The 20,757-nt window shown below is 35.8% G+C and overlaps 1 protein-coding gene across 2 annotated transcripts; it reads right to left on the bottom strand.

Annotated features, from left to right (window-relative positions):
* Positions 1-931: 931 nt before the first annotated feature.
* LOC117992852 (cilia- and flagella-associated protein 161-like) lies at positions 932-19,002 on the bottom strand. 2 transcript variants are annotated; one of them, XM_034980565.2, is made up of 8 exons: positions 18,455-18,926; positions 17,758-17,847; positions 16,432-16,504; positions 15,211-15,373; positions 13,946-14,030; positions 1,943-2,101; positions 1,305-1,394; positions 932-1,169 (listed from the first exon to the last, which is right to left on the bottom strand). In XM_034980565.2, exons 1-8 carry the CDS (start codon positions 18,512-18,514, stop codon positions 1,065-1,067), a joined length of 825 nt encoding a protein of 274 aa, XP_034836456.1. In that variant the 5' UTR covers positions 18,515-18,926; the 3' UTR covers positions 932-1,064. The 2 variants fall into 2 exon arrangements, with proteins under 2 accessions (XP_034836456.1, XP_069360171.1); XM_069504070.1 differs by lacking the exon at positions 1,305-1,394 and having other exon boundaries at positions 18,455-19,002.
* Positions 19,003-20,757: the final 1,755 nt, after the last annotated feature.

Genomic DNA, 20,757 nt, shown 5'->3' with positions numbered 1-20,757 from the left:
AAAATAGGGGTTTGAAGTTTGTTTCATACAAACAGTTAACAACTCTGTCAGTTTTGAAGTTAGAATTGCGAAATTTTGCAATTTACATATATATATATATATATAAAAGGAAAAGGTGACTGACTGACTGACTAATCTATCAACGCACAGCTCAAACTACTGGACTGGTGGCGGGTAACCCTAATGGTATTAAATAGGGGTTTAAAATTTGTGTTGTCCACGCGGACGAAGTCGCGGGCATAAGCTAGTTAAAAGTATAAAAAATTAATTAAGACTAAAATCAATTAAATTAAATTAAATCTAAAACCTTATCGAGACCACCGCAGCGAGGCATTGGTACCCTCTGCTGGCAGCAATACCCCTTTGGATGGCCAAACTAATTCTTTGTCCAAGGTAGCTGCCAGCTCTCCGTTCCCCGGTTGACTCAATAACCCTTTTTGAAATTTCCTCAAAAAGAGCTCGAGCCCCTATGCCCCACGGCCCCAAGATCTCTACACCAAAAGGCACGAATATGAAGCTCCCATCGAGGTTGTCATATTTGCGCTTCTTGGCCCGTTCGGCGCAGATGGCCGCTGCAACCACCACAGAGGAGGTCGCCTGAATGTGGGATGCAGCTAAAGTGTCTGCACATGTCGACTTGCCCATCTTCCAAGGAACGAGCGTCATACCATCAGGTATCTTGCCATCGCTACGCACCAAACCAATAGCTTCCAGTAGGTACAGCTGGCCCATGGACGGCGGCAAGGGACCTCCGGAAGTAGCGACCAGCGCTTCTCGAACAAGAGAGCCCATGGTGACCGAAGGCGATAACACAGTTACCTACTGGCTCGTTTATTGTGGCTGATTTTTGAAAACCTATATCAACGCAAAAGTCACGAACTTCAACTAAATATTAAAAAAATAAGAAAGAAATAAAAAACCTTTTTCAGCAAAGAAACAACTTTGTAATCAAAAACTCATAATCAGAACACAAATGAAATTTATTATTAGGTAAGTATAGGTACCTACTTATGTAGTTTGAAGCCAAAGTTCATTCCAGTTATACGCGTAGCACTAGATAAGTCCTATCTCATCTTTTTTGTTTCCACGTCGCTAACTAGAGTAAATATATTTTCGGCAGTGAATCTTTTATGAATGTCGATGTAATTCCGACAAGTCACTCCGCATTCCTGTAAGCATCATATTTTATGAGCTTGTGAGTTTGAGACATCATTTCAAACACAAACAATATTAATTATTCCTAGGTAATCTATTTAATGTATTAGTAGAAGATAGATAGTAGGTAGCCTAAGTGTATAACTTACAGGTCCAAAAAACGTTTGCATCCAACTTTGATTCATAACGCATAAGCTTTTATCTGCGACGCAATTCTTTATAATGAGCCTCGCTCCTGTCTGAAGGAAGACAAAATGAGCATGTAAATTGGAGGGTACCTAAAGGGGAATATTAGTCAGTATGATAAACTTGGCTAATATTCTTTATTTTCAGAGATAATAAATTATAAATTCTTTAAAAAAAAAGTATAGTTCAACGCGTGTTCAACAAGTGTTCAACACCTGTTCAAAGCATGTTCAATACGTGTTCATCTCGTGTTCTCTTTGAAATCTGCAGTCCCATCAGTGTGACGCTTAGACTGTTTGATAACACATTTATTTGCTTCGCCATAGTCGGGTACAAACTACATTTAACAATTTATTATTAACTAGCTGATGCCTGCGACTTCGCCGCGTGGAATTAGGTTTTTTTTAAATCCCGTGGCAAAAAAAAACCCTTTGATTTTCCGGGATAAAAAGTAGCCTATGTCACTCTCCAGGTCTTTATCTATACCCATGCAAAAAATTACGTTAATCCGTTGCGACGTGATTAAAGGACAAACCAACAAACAAACACTTTCGCATTTATAATAAGGGTACTTATATTGATGTGAGTATTGTTTAGATACCTTTATGGGACTACCTAAGCCTTCAAGGCGATCGCAGGGAAGTAGTGGCATGGTAGTCCATCTACAGTTGGTGTCTTTGGTAGCGCTCAACCTTATAGGCATCCTGTCAGCAGGTCCCGGCACTGCCTCCGGAGTGTAGCGTACATACAGAGCGGCTGCCTAGAAAATAAATTCTCTATCAAGATTATTGTCAATCTATAGTAATCAGATGACAAGTATGGAAAAATTATAGCCGCTAATTTTTCGGCGTGGATTTGGTTGTTAAAATATCCGTGGGTAGGTATAATTTGATTTTCTGGGATAAAAGTTTCCTTTGTCAGTATAAATTCATTGCTTGAAAGATAAAAGACAGACACGCCTTAGCATTATGGATAAATTTAAAACTGTAATTTATGAATACACTAGCTGATGCCCGCGACTTCGTACACGTGGATTTAGGTTTTAAAATCCCGTGGGAGCTCTTTGATTTTCCGATATAAAAAATAACCTATGTCACTCTACTATAGGAAAAATTACATCGAACCGTTGCGTTGCTTCGTTCCAACGTGATTGAAGGGTAAACCAACAAACCAACAAACAAATACACTTTCGCATTAATAATAGGGATAGTGCTAAGTAGGAGTAGTAGGGGATTCGCCGGTTCTGGCCCACCTCCTGGGCCCCCTCCCAACCTCGGCCCCCTCCGCCGGTCGGTCAACTTCGAAATCTAAAAAAAAAAAAAAAAAAAAAAAAAAAAAAAAAAAAAAAAAAAAAAAAAAAAAAAAAAAAAAGGTTTTGGGGTGCGCTGAATCGTTTGCGCTCACTCCCGTGTTCGTATCTCTAACCGTTTAAAAGTTAGCTTTTCGTCAAAATTAATCCCTAGTTCGTTATCTACTTGCTAATGACCTACTAATCACCCTCTATTGTTCGCATGCTCACTGCTTCATTTCATGGGGATTACAAAGGAAAGTCTTATCTCTCATAAGTACTGTTTATTGGCCTCCAAATATTGATTTAAATAATTCTAACAAAAACATATCATTCTCTAGTGTATTTTTATTGAATAAATCTAAAAAATCTGAACTTGTATAGTAGCCCGTAAACATGAAATACAAATACATTATACAATATTCGCCGCAAACTGCTGTATAATCATTTTTAATCCTCCTTGTATTGAAAAACTTTGAACTTGTATAGTAAGTAACCAGCACCAATCAACCTGACTGGACATGGGCCTTCCCAAGAGTACACCACCACACACGATCCTCTGCCTTCCTCATCCACCCACTTCCCGCTACCTTCACGCTGAGCGACTTTGAATTGCTAATGACCTACTAATCACCGGTCTATTGTACGCATGCATGGGGATTTCAAAGGAAACTTCTTATATGTCATAACTACTGTTTATTATTCTTCAATATCTACCACAAAAACAAATCATTCGGTACAATATTTTTATTGAATAAATCTAAACAATCTGAACTTGTATTGTAAGTAACCAGTACCAATCAACCTATTTAGCGTTCACAGCTGGACATAGGCCTTCCCAAGAGCGCGCCAACATACACGTTCCTCTGCCTTCCTCATCCATCTACTTCCCACAGCTTAACATATTATTTTGATGACATTTCGTACAGACTTAGCTTACATCCTGGGATAGGACGCTACTTTTTATCTCGGAAAATCAACGAGTTCTCATGGTATTTTTAAAAACCTAAATCCATGCGGATGAAGTCGCGGGCGTCATCTACTCAGAAATATATTCGTATTACACTAACGATTGCTTTTCTGCATATCGGCATAACATTTTATCCAATGATAAAGCACATTTAGTACACGTTATAGCATGACCACATGGTCTATAACACATGCCTACTTCTTCTACAAGACAAATTTTACAGCAAAGTTTAAATGTTTCTTCAGCATTTTCTACACATAATATGTTTCTGCCTGCAAATTTAGAACTTATTGTATTGTTATTTACAAATTGTTCAGAGTCTTTTGATGTACCACAAACATTTTTGGCAATAGTTTGTATGTATGTTTCACCCATCACAAGTAAAACATAGGGGCAGGACGGAAACCAACGAGCGCGCTCCGACCATGGAAGATCTTCGATGTCCCAATCTTTGAGTCCACCATCACAAAAGTAACAAATCACTCGATCACTTTTTCCTGTATAAAAAAAACCAGCGTCTGCCATTTCTTGAGGTTTTTGATTTAAACCTTGAGGCCAGGCATCAAAACTTCGCAATCTTGCGATTTTAGTTGCATAACTAGGATATTTGGGATATAGAAACTCCATTTCGATCTACGAACAATGGATTTCGATGTTAATAAAATATATTATAACAGATTTTTAGTAAGGTTTGCAAGCTTATTACACATTATTATTTATTGAAAATTAATTCTTTAATAACGATTTTACACACATTTACTGCTATTTAAGTATATTTCGATTTTTAACATTTTTAACATTTTATATCTACCTATAAAAAAAAACATATTTAAGGTGATGGTGGATAACTTAAAATAAAACAAAAAATATCTTTTAGCATTGTTTTATTACAAACCTTAATGAAAATGTAGATACAAGTTTTGGCTTAATCTATTTACTAGATTTTCTTAACTGCTAGTATATATAATATGATATTTTTAAAAGTTGAATGAGTTTCTTTGTAAGAGTTCCTTACATTCATTTTAGCCATTTTTTTGATTTAATCATTCTTTAGTTTTAATAATTTATCAAAGCTACTAAACCGAACAGAGTGTTTTTGGTCATAATATTATTCATTTCTAATAAGGGGTCCATTTTTCCCAATCAATTTTTTTCTTTATTTTTTTAATGTGTTTATCACCACTACCCTTTGGAGTCTTTAAAGTTCCTTCGTTAGATGTAAAATTCCCTTCGAGCGATTTCATCTGCAGTTGATGAATAAAATCAGACCTTTTAGAATTTCCGATGTAAGTCAAAGGTATTTTAATTGCATGTAATGTCTTAGCAAACTTTTCCCAACCTATTGGATCACTTTTTTTTAGAGGTCTCAATGTATCATTAATTAGATCAACAATATTACTGCCGGGAATTTTTTCATTGTTTATTAACACTGTACCATCAGCATGATCCCAATAAATTGCATTTTTACTCAAAGAAATCGAGTTTAATAACAACTCACCTTTTTTCAAATATGATTTTGGTATCAGACTTAAAATTTGAGTTGTTGTGTAACGTGGGTTGATTATTTTCTTTTTCTGTTACATCATCTGTCGGTGTTTTGAATGACATTAAGTTTCATTTTCTGTGTCTTTATTTTGTAACTCTTATTTTCATTAATACTGTCAGTAATAATTGGTAACAAGATAGGTTGACGTTCTTCCTCGGTGAAATGTAGATATCTTTGTAGAATTTGTAAATATAAATACATTTTTTACGATCTTCAATATTACTATTTAAAATCTTTTGCATTTCTACATCTAATCGGGACATGGGATTTTCAACATTGGTTTGCTGTTTGAGTCTTTCTATAAAACTAGGCTCAACAAGCAACATTTTTTTGGCATTTTCCATATTAAACTAATCCACTCAAAATAAACTCCAAAATGAAAGGTAAAAATGCTCCTACTTTTTGTATCAATATATTTTTCTTTAGTTTTTTTTTTCCCTTGTGATACAAAGTGCGAAGTATACTTTTAAATTTTTTTAACTTTTTCTTTTGTACATTCACAAATGCAATTTATCTCTTCTTCTCCACACGATTTTAATAATGCTTTTTGACATTTAGGTTTAAGTATATGCAATGCGAGTAACAACTTTTTATGTGTCTTCAGACTTCAGTGCATTATTTGTAATAATAGGAATTTGACGATTCTTTAAACTTTTACTATTCTTTGTTGAAATATTATATTCTACACAAAATTCATCACAGGTAAATATTTTTGATTTAATTGGACACATCATTTGCATCTTGTTTAAGATCAATCATTAAATATCCATGTGCTTCTTTTGTTGCATCCTTATAGCCATCCTCAATGAATTTTAAATTATCTGGTGACACTTGTCTTGATAAGTATCGTATTTGGTTTTATGATATCACGAGGATTTTTAAAATAAATAATGTAGCTTTAATTCAAAGATATAATATCTATTTAATCTTTTCCATGTTGAAAAAAAAATTTAAAGTTTTATCTCTAAATATTTTTTTGTGTTTAATTATTTTTTTAAATAAGTTTTCGACTTTTATTTTAATCATTGAATTGAATTAAATTTTAACTTGTTTTACAGAACTTTTATTTCTTCATAGAATTTTATGGAACGTGAAAACAAAGTTTAAATCATATAAATTTAAATTTCTCCAAACACATTATATTGCTAGAACGAACATCGCAAGGATTATTTCAATAAAATAAAATTTAATTCAATTCAATGATTAAAATAAAAGTCGAAAACTTATTTAAAAAAATAATTAAAGACAAAAAAATATTTAGAGATAAAACTTTGTTTTCACGTTCCATAAAATTCAATGAATGAAATAAAAGTTGAAAACTTATTTAAAAAATAATTAAACTCAAAAACAAATTCACTAAAGGAAGTCATTTTGTTTTACTGAAATTTTTTTTTCATCATGGAAAAGATTAAATAGATATTATATCTTTGAATTAAAGCTACATTATTTATTTTAAAAATCCTCGTGATATCATAAAACCAAATACGATACTTATCAAGACAAGTGTCACCAGATAATTTAAAATTCATTGAGGATGGCTATAAGGATGCAACAAAAGAAGCACATGGATATTTAATGATTGATCTTAAACAAGATGCAAATGATGTGTCCAATTAAATCAAAAATATTTACCTGTGATGAATTTTGTGTAGAATATAATATTTCAACAAAGAATAGTAAAAGTTTAAAGAATCGTCAAATTCCTATTATTTACAAATAATGCACTGAAGTCTGAAGACACATAAAAAGTTGTTACTCGCATTGCATATACTTAAACCTAAATGTCAAAAAGCATTATTAAAATCGTGTGGAGAAGAAGAGATAAATTGCATTTGTGAATGTACAAAAGAAAAAGTTAAAAAAATTTAAAAGTATACTTCGCACTTTGTATCACAAGGGAAAAAAAAACTAAAGAAAAATATATTGATACAAAAAGTAGGAGCATTTTTACCTTTCATTTTGGAGTTTATTTTGAGTGGATTAGTTTAATATGGAAAATGCCAAAAAAATGTTGCTTGTTGAGCCTAGTTTTATAGAAAGACTCAAACAGCAAACCAATGTTGAAAATCCCATGTCCCGATTAGATGTAGAAATGCAAAAGATTTTAAATAGTAATATTGAAGATCGTAAAAAATGTATTTTATATTTACAAATTCTACAAAGATATCTACATTTCACCGAGGAAGAACGTCAACCTATCTTGTTACCAATTATTACTGACAGTATTAATGAAAATAAGAGTTACAAAAATAAAGACACAGAAAATGAAAACTTAATGTCATTCAAAACACCGACAGATGATGTAACAGAAAAAGAAAATAATCAACCACGTTACACAACAACTCAAATTTTAAGTCTGATACCAAAATCATATTTGAAAAAAGGTGAGTTGTTATTAAACTCGATTTCTTTGAGTAAAAATGCAATTTATTGGGATCATGCTGATGGTACAGTGTTAATAAACAATGAAAAAATTCCCGGCAGTAATATTGTTGATCTAATTAATGATACATTGAGACCTCTAAAAAAAAGTGATCCAATAGGTTGGGAAAAGTTTGCTAAGACATTACATGCAATTAAAATACCTTTGACTTACATCGGAAATTCTAAAAGGTCTGATTTTATTCATCAACTGCAGATGAATCGCTCGAAGGGAATTTTACATCTAACGAAGGAACTTTAAAGACTCCAAAGGGTAGTGGTGATAAACACATTAAAAAAATAAAGAAAAAAATTGATTGGGAAAAATGGACCCCTTATTAGAAATGAATATATTATGACCAAAAACACTCTGTTCGGTTTAGTAGCTTTGATAAATTATTAAAACTAAAGAATGATTAAATCAAAAAATGGCTAAAATGAATGTAAGGAACTCTTACAAAGAAAACTCATTCAACTTTAAAAATATCTATATATATACTAGCAGTTAAGAAAATCTAGTAAATAGATTAAGCCAAAACTTGTATCTACATTTTCATTAAGGTTTGTAATAAAACAATGCTAAAAGATATTTTTTGTTTTATTTTAAGTTATCCACCATCACCTTAAATATGTTTTTTTTTTATAGGTAGATATAAAATGTTAAAAATGTTAAAATCGAAATATACTTAAATAGCAGTAAATGTGTGTAAAATCGTTATTAAAGAATTAATTTTCAATAAATAATAATGTGTAATAAGCTTGCAAACCTTACTAAAAATCTGTTATAATATATTTTATTAACATCGAAATCCATTGTTCGTAGATCGAAATGGAGTTTCTATATCCCAAATATCCTAGTTATGCAACTAAAATCGCAAGATTGCGAAGTTTTGATGCCTGGCCTCAAGGTTTAAATCAAAAACCTCAAGAAATGGCAGACGCTGGTTTTTTTATACAGGAAAAAGTGATCGAGTGATTTGTTACTTTTGTGATGGTGGACTCAAAGATTGGGACATCGAAGATCTTCCATGGTCGGAGCACGCTCGTTGGTTTCCGTCCTGCCCCTATGTTTTACTTGTGATGGGTGAAACATACATACAAACTATTGCCAAAGATGTTTGTGGTACATCAAAAGACTCTGAACAATTTGTAAATAACAATACAATAAGTTCTAAATTTGCAGGCAGAAACATATTATGTGTAGAAAATGCTGAAGAAACATTTAAACTTTGCTGTAAATTTGTCTTGTAGAAGAAGTAGGCATGTGTTATAGACCATGTGGTCATGCTATAACGTGTACTAAATGTGCTTTATCATTGGATAAAATGTTATGCCCGATATGCAGAAAAGCAATCGTTAGTGTAATACGAATATATTTCTGAGTAGATGACGCCCGCGACTTCATCCGCATGGATTTAGGTTTTTAAAAATACCATGAGAACTCGTTGATTTTCCGAGATAAAAAGTAGCGTCCTATCCCAGGATGTAAGCTAAGTCTGTACGAAATGTCATCAAAATAATATGTTAAGCTGTGGGAAGTAGATGGATGAGGAAGGCAGAGGAACGTGTATGTTGGCGCGCTCTTGGGAAGGCCTATGTCCAGCTGTGAACGCTAAATAGGTTGATTGGTACTGGTTACTTACAATACAAGTTCAGATTGTTTAGATTTATTCAATAAAAATATTGTACCGAATGATTTGTTTTTGTGGTAGATATTGAAGAATAATAAACAGTAGTTATGACATATAAGAAGTTTCCTTTGAAATCCCCATGCATGCGTACAATAGACCGGTGATTAGTAGGTCATTAGCAATTCAAAGTCGCTCAGCGTGAAGGTAGCGGGAAGTGGGTGGATGAGGAAGGCAGAGGATCGTGTGTGGTGGTGTACTCTTGGGAAGGCCCATGTCCAGTCAGGTTGATTGGTGCTGGTTACTTACTATACAAGTTCAAAGTTTTTCAATACAAGGAGGATTAAAAATGATTATACAGCAGTTTGCGGCGAATATTGTATAATGTATTTGTATTTCATGTTTACGGGCTACTATACAAGTTCAGATTTTTTAGATTTATTCAATAAAAATACACTAGAGAATGATATGTTTTTGTTAGAATTATTTAAATCAATATTTGGAGGCCAATAAACAGTACTTATGAGAGATAAGACTTTCCTTTGTAATCCCCATGAAATGAAGCAGTGAGCATGCGAACAATAGAGGGTGATTAGTAGGTCATTAGCAAGTAGATAACGAACTAGGGATTAATTTTGACGAAAAGCTAACTTTTAAACGGTTAGAGATACGAACACGGGAGTGAGCGCAAACGATTCAGCGCACCCCAAAACCTTTTTTTTTTTTTTTTTTTTTTTTTTTTTTTTTTTTTTTTTTTTTTTTTTTTTTAGATTTTGAAGTTGACCGACCGGCGGAGGGGGCCGAGGTTGGGAGGGGGCCCAGGAGGTGGGCCAGAACCGGCGAATCCCCTACTACTAGTAGGGTAGTTCTAATGCTGTACAAATGAGTATGCAGGCGCGCTGCCATTTTAATTGTAAACACTTTGCTCATTGAACATTACGTAGTCGCCCCACCGTCATTTTGAGACAATAAAAGTGAATGCGGCGGTACGAGGAGATTATTATTCGTGTGGCTCTTGCCGAGGGCACTTCTCAGTGGATACTATGTGTATCGTACTGTAGGTTTTATTATTATCATTGTTGTTGTGACCTAATGTGGTTTCAGTTGTTAAAGGTTCAGTACTAGGTTGTGGAAAGTGACGTGATTGTGTGAATGATTTGTGAAATGTTAATTGAACTAAGTGTGGTGTGCTAGGTTAGCTGGTTGGTCTGGGGCCGGTATGGGGATGGTTGGAGCCGGTCGCTAGGTAGGGACTTAGCTAGTGTTAGTTAGCGATGTCTAGTCTCATAAGAGACATTTTATCATGACTCATTATTGACGGTAGGTTATCTCTCGTAGTGTGCAAGAATAATGTTAGTATGCCCACGAAGGCTCGGTTAATCTAAAGGTTGTAATCCTGACGTATCCGGTTAACCATTACCTAAGGTTACTTTTGGTGGTTTAGTCTTCAATCTCGATCATAATAACATACTTCTGGTGGTGACGAGCCTATATCAGAAGTGGGATTACCCACACTAAGCCCACATGAGACTATCCACACTAAGCCCACATGGGATTACCCGCAGTTGCGTTAAATTTAATTTAAAGTTAAATTTAGCTCCCGTTTTTTTAATTAATGCATCCTGTAAAAAGGTTGATCATTTTCGTAACCAAACCGATGGCATAACCATGAGCTTGTTTTGTATATTGGAAATTGTATAAAAGGCTTTGTTATGATCGACGAATCATACTTTACTGATAAGACTTTAGATCAATTTTAAAACGGAATTTATTCCGTTGTGCCCACGAAAGGTTGATATTGAGGTTATGAACACATCTATGTAAAACACGCTTAACCATCCACTAGTCATGAAGTTTCTCACCAAGATACCTGCAATTTAAATTCGCAGGTTAAGACTATAAAAAGTAGTCTTAGTCATAGTACTTTCCAATCACGCTGTTTACTGTGTGAAAAATTATGATCACAAACTGTACCTACTGTACAAAAAGTTAAAACTTATCGAAAATCTAGTACAGTAATTTTCAGACTACCCGCAAATCTCAGCCAGTTGTTATAAAAACAAATTTTGATGCAGTTCAGTGTTCTTTTTGTAAAAGAGTAACCGTAATGTAGATAGATGAGTTTTTGCTGAACAATTATTTTTGCCACGAGAGATAACAAATTGAGTTTCCCGACATAAGATTAGAAATCAATCTTCATGTGGTGTTAGATCGTTGTATGAATAGGTAGACCTGTCGTAATAAGGACAGATGTTATGTTATAGTAAGTTCATGAGTCTATCCTGGTAAGGAAGTGTCCTTCCAGATGTTATGAGTCTATCCTGGTAAGGAAGTGTCCTTCCAGATGTTATGGAGTTTATCCTGGTGGGAGTGTCGTCCGGGCCAGACTCGTAAGAGTTGGTTGAGGGGACACACTTCTTCCAGATGGTGTGAGTTTATCCTGGTAAGAGTGTCGTCCGGGCCAGACTCGTAAGAGTTGGTTGAGGGGACACACTTCTTCCAGATGGTGTGAGTTTATCCTGGTAAGAGTGTTGTCCGGGCCAGACTCGTAAGAGTTGGTTGAGGGGACACACTTCTTCCAGATGGTGTGAGTTTATCCTGGTAAGTGTCGTCCGGGCCACACTCGTAAGAGTTGGTTGAGGGGACACACTGCTTCCAGATGTTATGAGTCTAGCCTGGTTGAGGGGTGTCGTCCGGGCCACGCTCAAAAGAGCTGGTTGGAGGGACACACTTGCTCAGTCCAGATGATAGTTGATCCTGGTCGGATAGAACTGCGGCTTGTAGTACTTGATGATTGGAAATTGTGCGCGCTTGATCATACTAGCGCCCGAGGACGGTCGCATATCAGAATGGCCGTGATGGTGCTAGTCACACACTCCGTAGTCGTGTTAGATGATGGTATAAGATCATGGACCCAAACATACAACCAACAAAAAAAAAACTTTTTGTTTGTAAAGTTTAATTAGATGACATCGAGTTTCTTGCTGGTTCTTCTCGCTAGGTCGTGGGGTTCCGAACCAGTGGTGGATTTGATTTAGAAGTTCTAAAAAAAAAAAACGTTTAGATAGTTAATTGATTTAGAAGTTGCAATAGCAATTATTGAGCTCCAATCAAATGAAGTGTAAGGAATGTAGTCAGGATGGAAGAGCGATAAATGATTTTGTGGTTATGGTTTTGTCCTCACATGCTTTGTAATACTTGGCGTACGTGGACGTACGCATGTCAGAATGGCCGTGCAGGCGCGCTGCCATTTTAATTGTAAACACTTTGCTCATTGAACATTACGTAGTCGCCCCACCGTCATTTTGAGACAATAAAAGTGAATGCGGCGGTACGAGGAGATTATTATTCGTGTGGCTCTTGCCGAGGGCACTTCTCAGTGGATACTATGTGTATCGTACTGTAGGTTTTATTATTATCATTGTTGTTGTGACCTAATGTGGTTTCAGTTGTTAAAGGTTCAGTACTAGGTTGTGGAAAGTGACGTGATTGTGTGAATGATGGTATAGTGTGTGTTGAATAGCTGTTTATCTGGTAAGTCCTTCTTGTATCGTTCCAATTTGTATTAGACAAACGTGATTGTTGTAGTTGAAGTTAATTGAACTAAGTGTGGTGTGCTAGGTTAGCTGGTTGGTCTGGGGCCGGTATGGGGATGGTTGGAGCCGGTCGCTAGGTAGGGACTTAGCTAGTGTTAGTTAGCGATGTCTAGTCTCATAAGAGACATTTTATCATGACTCATTATTGACGGTAGGTTATCTCTCGTAGTGTGCAAGAATAATGTTAGTATGCCCACGAAGGCTCGGTTAATCTAAAGGTTGTAATCCTGACGTATCCGGTTAACCATTACCTAAGGTTACTTTTGGTGGTTTAGTCTTCAATCTCGATCATAATAACATACTTCTGGTGGTGACGAGCCTATAAGTACTTATTAGGCGTACAGAGTTAGATATTTTTGTTTACGGTTTAAATCCTACAGTGGTGACATGTTCACTTTGTGACCAAACCTCTATATAAACATATTTAATAAAAAAAAGCTAACATCGATTATATGTCGTCTGAATAAATCAGTCTTGAACTGAACTCCAATGTAGTTTTACGAAATAATTCTGAGATAGATTTACAAAATAATTATAAGATACATTGAACTTAAATTAATAATGTAATCACCCTGTACCAGAAGTTAAAATATAATACACGAAGTAGTGTGAGTGAGCGTCTTACGCTCGTCGTATGTTACTACTCCGCTGTGATATTTAATAATGAACGTTTTCTTACCTACCTACATTATATAAATGATTGTGTTTTTTACCTATTATGTATATTAAGTTTAAAATATTTTTTTAATGTATATTAAGTATAAAATAACCCACATTTAGCTTAATGTTGTTAGTTTATATTAAGTAATTGTTAGTTAGCTGTTAAGTATTAAGTATACCAATAAATTAATGTTACGTGTAGGTATCCTAGGTACCTATCGACTGTCGACGGCACTGGTGTACGGAAAAACTTATTTAAAGTTTATGAATGCACCAAACTTGTTGTAACCTGTAAATATTCTTCTTTAATAAATAAATAAATATACAATATACAATACAGACGAAATTCCCGAATTTCCAAATGTTATACCTACTTATAAGTATAGCTAAAAAGTCTTTAATATGATGGATGTAGCTAAGTATTTTTGTGATACTGATAATAAAGTAAGCATAAACTAAGTAGGTATTATAGTCATTTATCTCGCAGACCCTTACCTCAGGATCTCCATAATTTTCTGCTCTCAACAGAAATTCATCTCCATAATTCATTTTCTGACCACGGCTATTTTCGTCTTTGGTACTATAAATAGGTAGGTAGTAGTATATTATAAAAAAATAAGAAAATTGTCAGGTGAAAGATATTTGCAAGGTACGTTGGTAACATAGATTAATTATTGGTTTCGCTATGGTTGGTAATAAATTTTTCTTAACCAGCTACGAACTAAGATTCTTCGTCTTTTCGTAACTGGTTATTAATCAAGACTATTTTATCCGGGTTCGTAACGGAACAAGATTAATGTCTCTTTGTAACTGGTTACTAATGAAGGATAATTAAGCTCGTAACTGAAATAGTTTTAATTTGTCAAATTATTGATAAATTTTGTAGTCAAAGTGGCAAATTTTATAATCAGCGGAACAACTTTTTGTTTTATAAGTACATATACTACATACACATAAAAACGTACATAGACTGTTATGCTGTTATCCAAATTACCCTTCGTAATAATCGGGTCATCTTCATCATCATTATCAACCAATAGAGTTCCACTGCTTGACATAGGTCTCTTGTGGCGATATCCACAAGCCACGGTCTTACGCCACCTGAATCCAGCGGCTCCCTGCGACTCGTTTGATGTCGTCTGTCCACTTAGCGGGGCGGTCTTCCAACGTGCGAGGTCACCATTCTAGCAACTTGTGACCCCAACGTTTATCGTTTTTCGAACTATGTGCTTACCCATTATCACTTCAGCTTGCAACCCGTTTAGCTATGTCGGTTACTGCGATTCTCCTACGGATCTCCTCATTTAAGATTTGATCACGTGGAGAAACTCTAAGCATAAGTAGGTATAGTCCAGGACAGGTTGAGTTGGCAATCCGGGTATGAGGCGGAAGGACACCTCGTACACCCGCACTTCACCCACGCTCGCCCGCACAGGGTTAGCGCGGGGACTGTGCAGGTGTGCAGTGGGTTCCCTTCCCGACTGCCATCTCGACCTGTCACGTAGGTACTATAGATCTCTCCATCGCCTTTTGGAGCTTTCTTATGAAGCCCATAGCCCATAGTTAGCGACCATGTCTCTGATCCATATTTCCTCAGTGGCAACACGCACAGTTCGAAGATTTAGGTCTTCAAATTGACGAGGAATTTTGGACGAGAAGACCTATCTCGAAGTTTCCCGAGCGCTGCCCAGCCAAGTTGGACTTGCCGGTAATGATATGGTAAAAACTAAAAATGTATAGGTAGGTACTATTTAACTTACTTCAGTATAACAAAGGTGTTCCTGCAACATGGCGTAACGATAGGCGACAAAGTCATGAGGCAACCGTCGTTGATATTTTGCATGTAGTCCACCTGGCGTTCGCTCACCAAGCTTGATAGAGCCAAGCCATACTGTGGCTTACCTCCCGCCGCAGTTTTTTTTGCTTTTGAATTTATATTTTCAATATTAGCTACTTACTAGTTGACCAGCACGGGCGTCACCAACGGGTCTTACTTGTTCCATGGATAATATAATATAAATATTTCTCGTGACAGACTGATAGTGAAACTAAACTCGTTTTAACCGACTTCTTATTATCACGAGAAATCAAGAAAGGTGTGTATTGTTGTTGTAAAATATCTCATGGAATAGATAAGTGAACCTGGGCGAAGCCGGGATGGGTCAACTTATAAATAACTAACTTATGCTCGCAACATCGTCCGCGCGGACTACACAAATTTCAACCCCCTTTTTCACCCTCGTAGGGGTTGAATTTTCAAAAATCCTTTCGTAGCGGATGCCTACGTCATAATAGCTATCTGCATGTCAAATTTCAGCCCGATCCGTCCAGTAGTTTGAGCTGTGTGTTGATAGATCAGTCAGTCAGTCACTATTTCCTTTTAAATATTTAGATTATACGGATACCTAATGAAATGGAAAACGTATTTGATAAAACACAAGTTTCTAAACCGATTTCGAGTTTTTAGTCGATCAGTTTCTCTTCCTTCTTCTATTGAATAGATTTTTTTTTAAAGAATATTAGCCATTTTAAATGACTAATATTCCCCTTTCCTCTCCAACAAAGCGTCAGGCTTGTGCTAGGAGTAGGTACGACAACAGTGCAACGGTCGGGGTTTGAACCGTCGACCTTTCGGTTTTCAGTCCACTCCTCTACCCGTTGAGCTATTGAGGCTAATTTAACATTTCTTTGTTAGTCGCGGTTTTCCCTTATGTCCTATATTTATTCGATTGAGTTGAAACTTCGTACACTTGTGGCTGAAGTTCCAGCAACAAGCTCCTAAGCGTTCCTAAGGTTTTCTAACATAATTCTTACCTATCCACCAGGTACCTACTAAAATATATCGTCAGGCGGCAGGTCACAGGCGTATCTCTACAAATAGGTGGCGCAGGAGTCTTTCATTGGCTTTCAAGGGGGCATTGAAGCGCATGGCAAGCGTGAGCTAATTATATTACAGATTTAATATAGATTTTACTCCCTACCTGGCATATCTGAAGCTACTACTTGGACGTTGAAGCCAAAAAGCAAGAATGTTCCACTAATAGCAAGGGGCCTCTGAAATAAAGTAATCGGTATAGGTAAGTACTTTCCAATATAAATGACCTTTAGATTTTTTATCTAATTTTGGCGCGGTAGTCAATAATAATAGTTAATACTGCCAAAACTTTTATTCGGGAAGCCCTTGGGTCAACAGGTCAACTATGCACAAAAAGCCATGGACACACTAAGAGTGAAAATACGAATATAATAAATTCGGACTGAATTCGAATATTGGTGACGCACTAATCCGATCTCTTACCCAAATCCAAGCTTTTCAGTGGGCATCTTTGACATATATCTACGTCATATTATGTCCGATTTGAATCCGAGGTACATCCGAGATATTCTCACGGATGACTGAGAGATATCGGATGACGGAAGTCGGATGTAGTGCGTAAGCTACCATATACTATGACTACTTCAAACGTCTTTCCAAGGACTCAGATCAGATGAGTGCGTGATCGCTCTTAGTCTGCGGCCTAGGTGGGACCGGGTGAGTCCTGCGGGGCGGCCAGCGTGTAGAACCTGTAGAACAAACTCAAAAAATTAGGAGGAAGACGCGCGGACACGTCCTAATCGAAGCGGGTCGGAGAGTATGGCCACACAAGTGCATCGTGCCCGCTGGCCGCCCCGCAGGATGCACCTCCGAGCCCACCTGGGCCGCAGACTAAAAGTGCAATATAATAATTATGGATTCAAACAGAAGGATAAAAAGTATCCTTTGCTCATATTCTCTGAGATGCAAGCTGTCTCAGTGTCGAATGTTCTCTAGATCAAAAAAGGTAACAGATAGGTAGGTAACACTAACCTACGTACGACTAGAGGATGCCCACGACTTCGTCCGCGCGGATTTAGGTTTTTAAAATACCTACCGTGAGAACGTTTTTCATCTAAATCAGTTAAACTATTGGGCCGTGAAAAGCTAGGAGACAGACAGACAGACACACTTTCAAATTTATAATATTAGCATGGATATTGGAAGTACGAAAAGTAAAAATAAGTAGGTAAATATTAGTTAAGCAATAGGCTACGATCCTACCATACCATATACCTACCTATAAGTAGCTATACAAAATACTTATTATAATTGCTAAATGCTATGGCAACTGAATCCCCAGACAACAATCCCTTAACAAGGTGCCTATGAGATACTGTAAAACGGTTAACTAAGTTACTTTACGTTAGTTTAAATCTGGATCATTTTCAAAACATTTTCAGTACAGAATAAATAGAACTTATAGCTACATAAAGGCTACATAGGTACCTACCTCTTTTAGCAAATTGCTGAATAAATTTCTTGATCGTTGAAGTAACAGCTCACGCCTATCGCGTTTTCGCAGGAAAAGCTTGAACTCGTACTGTTAAGAAATTATAATAAAGTAGGTAAGTATTTAGCTTAGATTAATTTGAAACGAGCTAATATAGATACATGCTACGCTAGGCAGGTTGATTGCTACAGTTGTGACTTGTGACTATCACAATGCTATGATCTCAATGGCTAAAATGGTACCCTTCAGCCCATTCCCATTTGTCATCTGTTGGGCCCGGATTTTAAGTTCCATGTTCCAGTGGTAGAACATTTTGACACAAAATCAATTTCAGACAAGTGTGAATAGTTTCATATAAAATGTGTGTTAAAATTTATTAAAATCCGGGCCCGACAGCCGACAAGACGTGTGAACGGGCTGTTACTGGAACAGTACATTTTAGCTAATAAATAGAGATAGAGAGTTTCAGACCATCAGAGGTTGGTACAATGGAGGAGGTACAAAAATTGTTTCCTCACGGAACTCCGGTCTACATTGGCGGCTGACAAATGGAAAGACAATCACAATTTTATTGTGATTATGACATGGAGCATTGTGGTGTTATGTGATGATCACAGCTTTCGTGCTAAGCTGCCATGAATTTATAATTTCAGTTAAATTCGAATTCTAATCCTTCTAATCATAGAAAAATTATAACCTCGTTTTGTAATCTCTCTTCACTCCAATTTCCCACTAATACGGAATTATTATAGGTCATTTTGATGAAGTGGTAAGCTATTAATTAAAAAATAAATATGAATAGTATCATGAATACTACGTATAAACATAAATAAGTTTGGACTGAAATCTGAAATCAACTGAAATCACGTCTACAGATGCTCCAAAGAGTATATAATCACCACTCCCATATATATACTCTTTGACCACTCCCCTAAGATGCCCTTTTATCTGCCTTTTATCAAAGAGTATGTAATCCATAGAGATAGTCTACATTCATCCAAGATGTAATCACTTTTATTTTATTACTCGAATAGGTATTTGAAAAACTTGGTGACTATACCGGAAATCCGGAAATCACAAAGTCTATTGTCACTGAAATGGGCATATGCAAGTACTTACCCTGGAATAGATTTGTCTTTAAAAATTACACTTTATTTAATCATTTTCCGTACCTCAAAAGGAAAAAGGAACCCTTATTAGATAGAACTTCGGTAATAAGTATCTTAGGGAAGTTCTACACAGTCCTGTAAATGCATTTGACGATTCAAATCTAGGTAAGTATAGGTAGGTATAAAGAGTAGTACAGTAGCGGGCAATACTGTACATCGACCTTTAGAACGAGATTTCGGATTTGTAGAGCGTTGTCTCTATCACTCATAACTATGTGAAGTTTTGTCAGTCTCAACGACAGGGACAACGCTCTATGAAACCGCTATCTCTTTCTAAAGGTCAATGTACAATATTTTCTGCTGCGTACTGTATATTTTTTTGTACTTGTAAAAATTCATGACATATTTTGTATAACTACCTACACAATCTCTCTTTCTATTTCTTGTCGTATAAGTCCCTCAAATTGCTATTGCGCTGGAACCATGTCTCATTAACATCGAAATGACGTCATTTTGACAACATAAAAATATACCATTAGCTCGAAACTTCAGTCTAGTGCTGACGCCACTAAAATGGCGGCCACGCGTATTAGAAATTTGCGGGACTATATTCACCTTACCTCGTGTGGAGTGGCATGAAATCACCAATATTGACATTATCAGCGCAATTTTGAGATTTTCATGTTTCATCAAAACTCTGAAGAATCATATTATTTTAATTTAATTTAAAAAAAAAAAGGATAAAACTTTGAAAATTATCAAAGTTCAATTTATTAACCTACTACAGTTCAATCTTGCAATTCACGAAGGCTATTGAACTTTACGTAACGTAACGTCGTTTACATGGTCATTGCGTAAGTGTGCGTACATGTCGGACCAATCAGTCGCGAGCAAGCGCTGTCAAAAGCACACATTTAGGAGCATTTAGTCACAGAGTACATTGAATGCATTTAGTGTAGACGTAGATAGAATAATAGGTAGATGTAAGTACTGTGTAACAGCGTATGAGATAGCGACAGCACGACGTAACGATGAATAACACGACAATTATCACCATTGTTTAGTAGTCAATATTTGTATTAACCGATCAACAGTATTTGTACCTATTAAACGTTTTTTATGTGAAAACATGTAAATAACTCATGAGAAATACAATTACGCCACGAATTCTCAAAGTTTGTTTTGCAACTTCTTGTATGTATTCTTGAAAAAACCAGTTACACGATAAGGGACAAAAAATAGGTTAGCGGCGTCTCTGTTTATCACATTAGTAACTTCACACGAGTAGGTAACTTTATCTGTGCTCTTTTTTTATTGCGAATGAGAAAGCAAACGTTCCTGCATCTACCTTTATTACTCTATCAACGAGTGTAAACCGTGTGGTGGTGTGACCGTACCTTACGTATACCGACACAAGCATGAGTCAGTGGCCTTCGTGAAATGCAAGAACTATACCTACTTTATACTTACTATACTAGACCATAGAGGATAGAGGTAGTTAGTAAAAATTATATTACGCATGCTAATGATGCTAACTAAATATAATATTTAATCTCCTTTTGAAGGCATTCAATTCAATAATATGTAGGTTCGCTACAAGGTCTTATCTCGCGCCTATTAATCTCGCGCATTTTTATCATAAAATTATGTTTATCATTTTTTAAATAGGTTAAAAGTTCGTTATCCATTAGGCTGAACGCAAACAATATGGTTAACAAACTCCGGATAAACGTAGGTACCTACTTAGCTATAATTATTTTTATCTCAATTATGCATTTTAGCTGGCCACAACGTTTAAATCAGTTAAAATATTATTTTGACGGATAGAATATACATTATAAATAAGTAGTAATATAGTTACCGATATTATATTAATTTTGACTTAGTAATG

This window comes from Maniola hyperantus, chromosome 2 (assembly GCF_902806685.2).
Source record: "Maniola hyperantus chromosome 2, iAphHyp1.2, whole genome shotgun sequence".
Taxonomy (NCBI): Eukaryota; Metazoa; Arthropoda; class Insecta; order Lepidoptera; family Nymphalidae; genus Maniola; species Maniola hyperantus.
The sequence above is the reverse complement of the archived record's forward strand: the minus strand, read 5'-3'. Positions and strand labels throughout refer to the sequence as shown.

Coding starts and splice junctions, on each gene's coding strand:
- LOC117992852 (XM_034980565.2), bottom strand. CDS start 18,514: ATGACCTATAATAATTCCGTATTAGTGGGAAATTGGAGTGAAGAGAGA. Junction 2,102..13,945: donor AAAATTATGGAGATCCTGAG/GTAAGGGTCTGC, acceptor TTTATTTTCTAG/GCAGCCGCTCTGTATGTACG. Junction 1,170..1,304: donor TGCAAACGTTTTTTGGACCT/GTAAGTTATACA, acceptor TGATGCTTACAG/GAATGCGGAGTGACTTGTCG.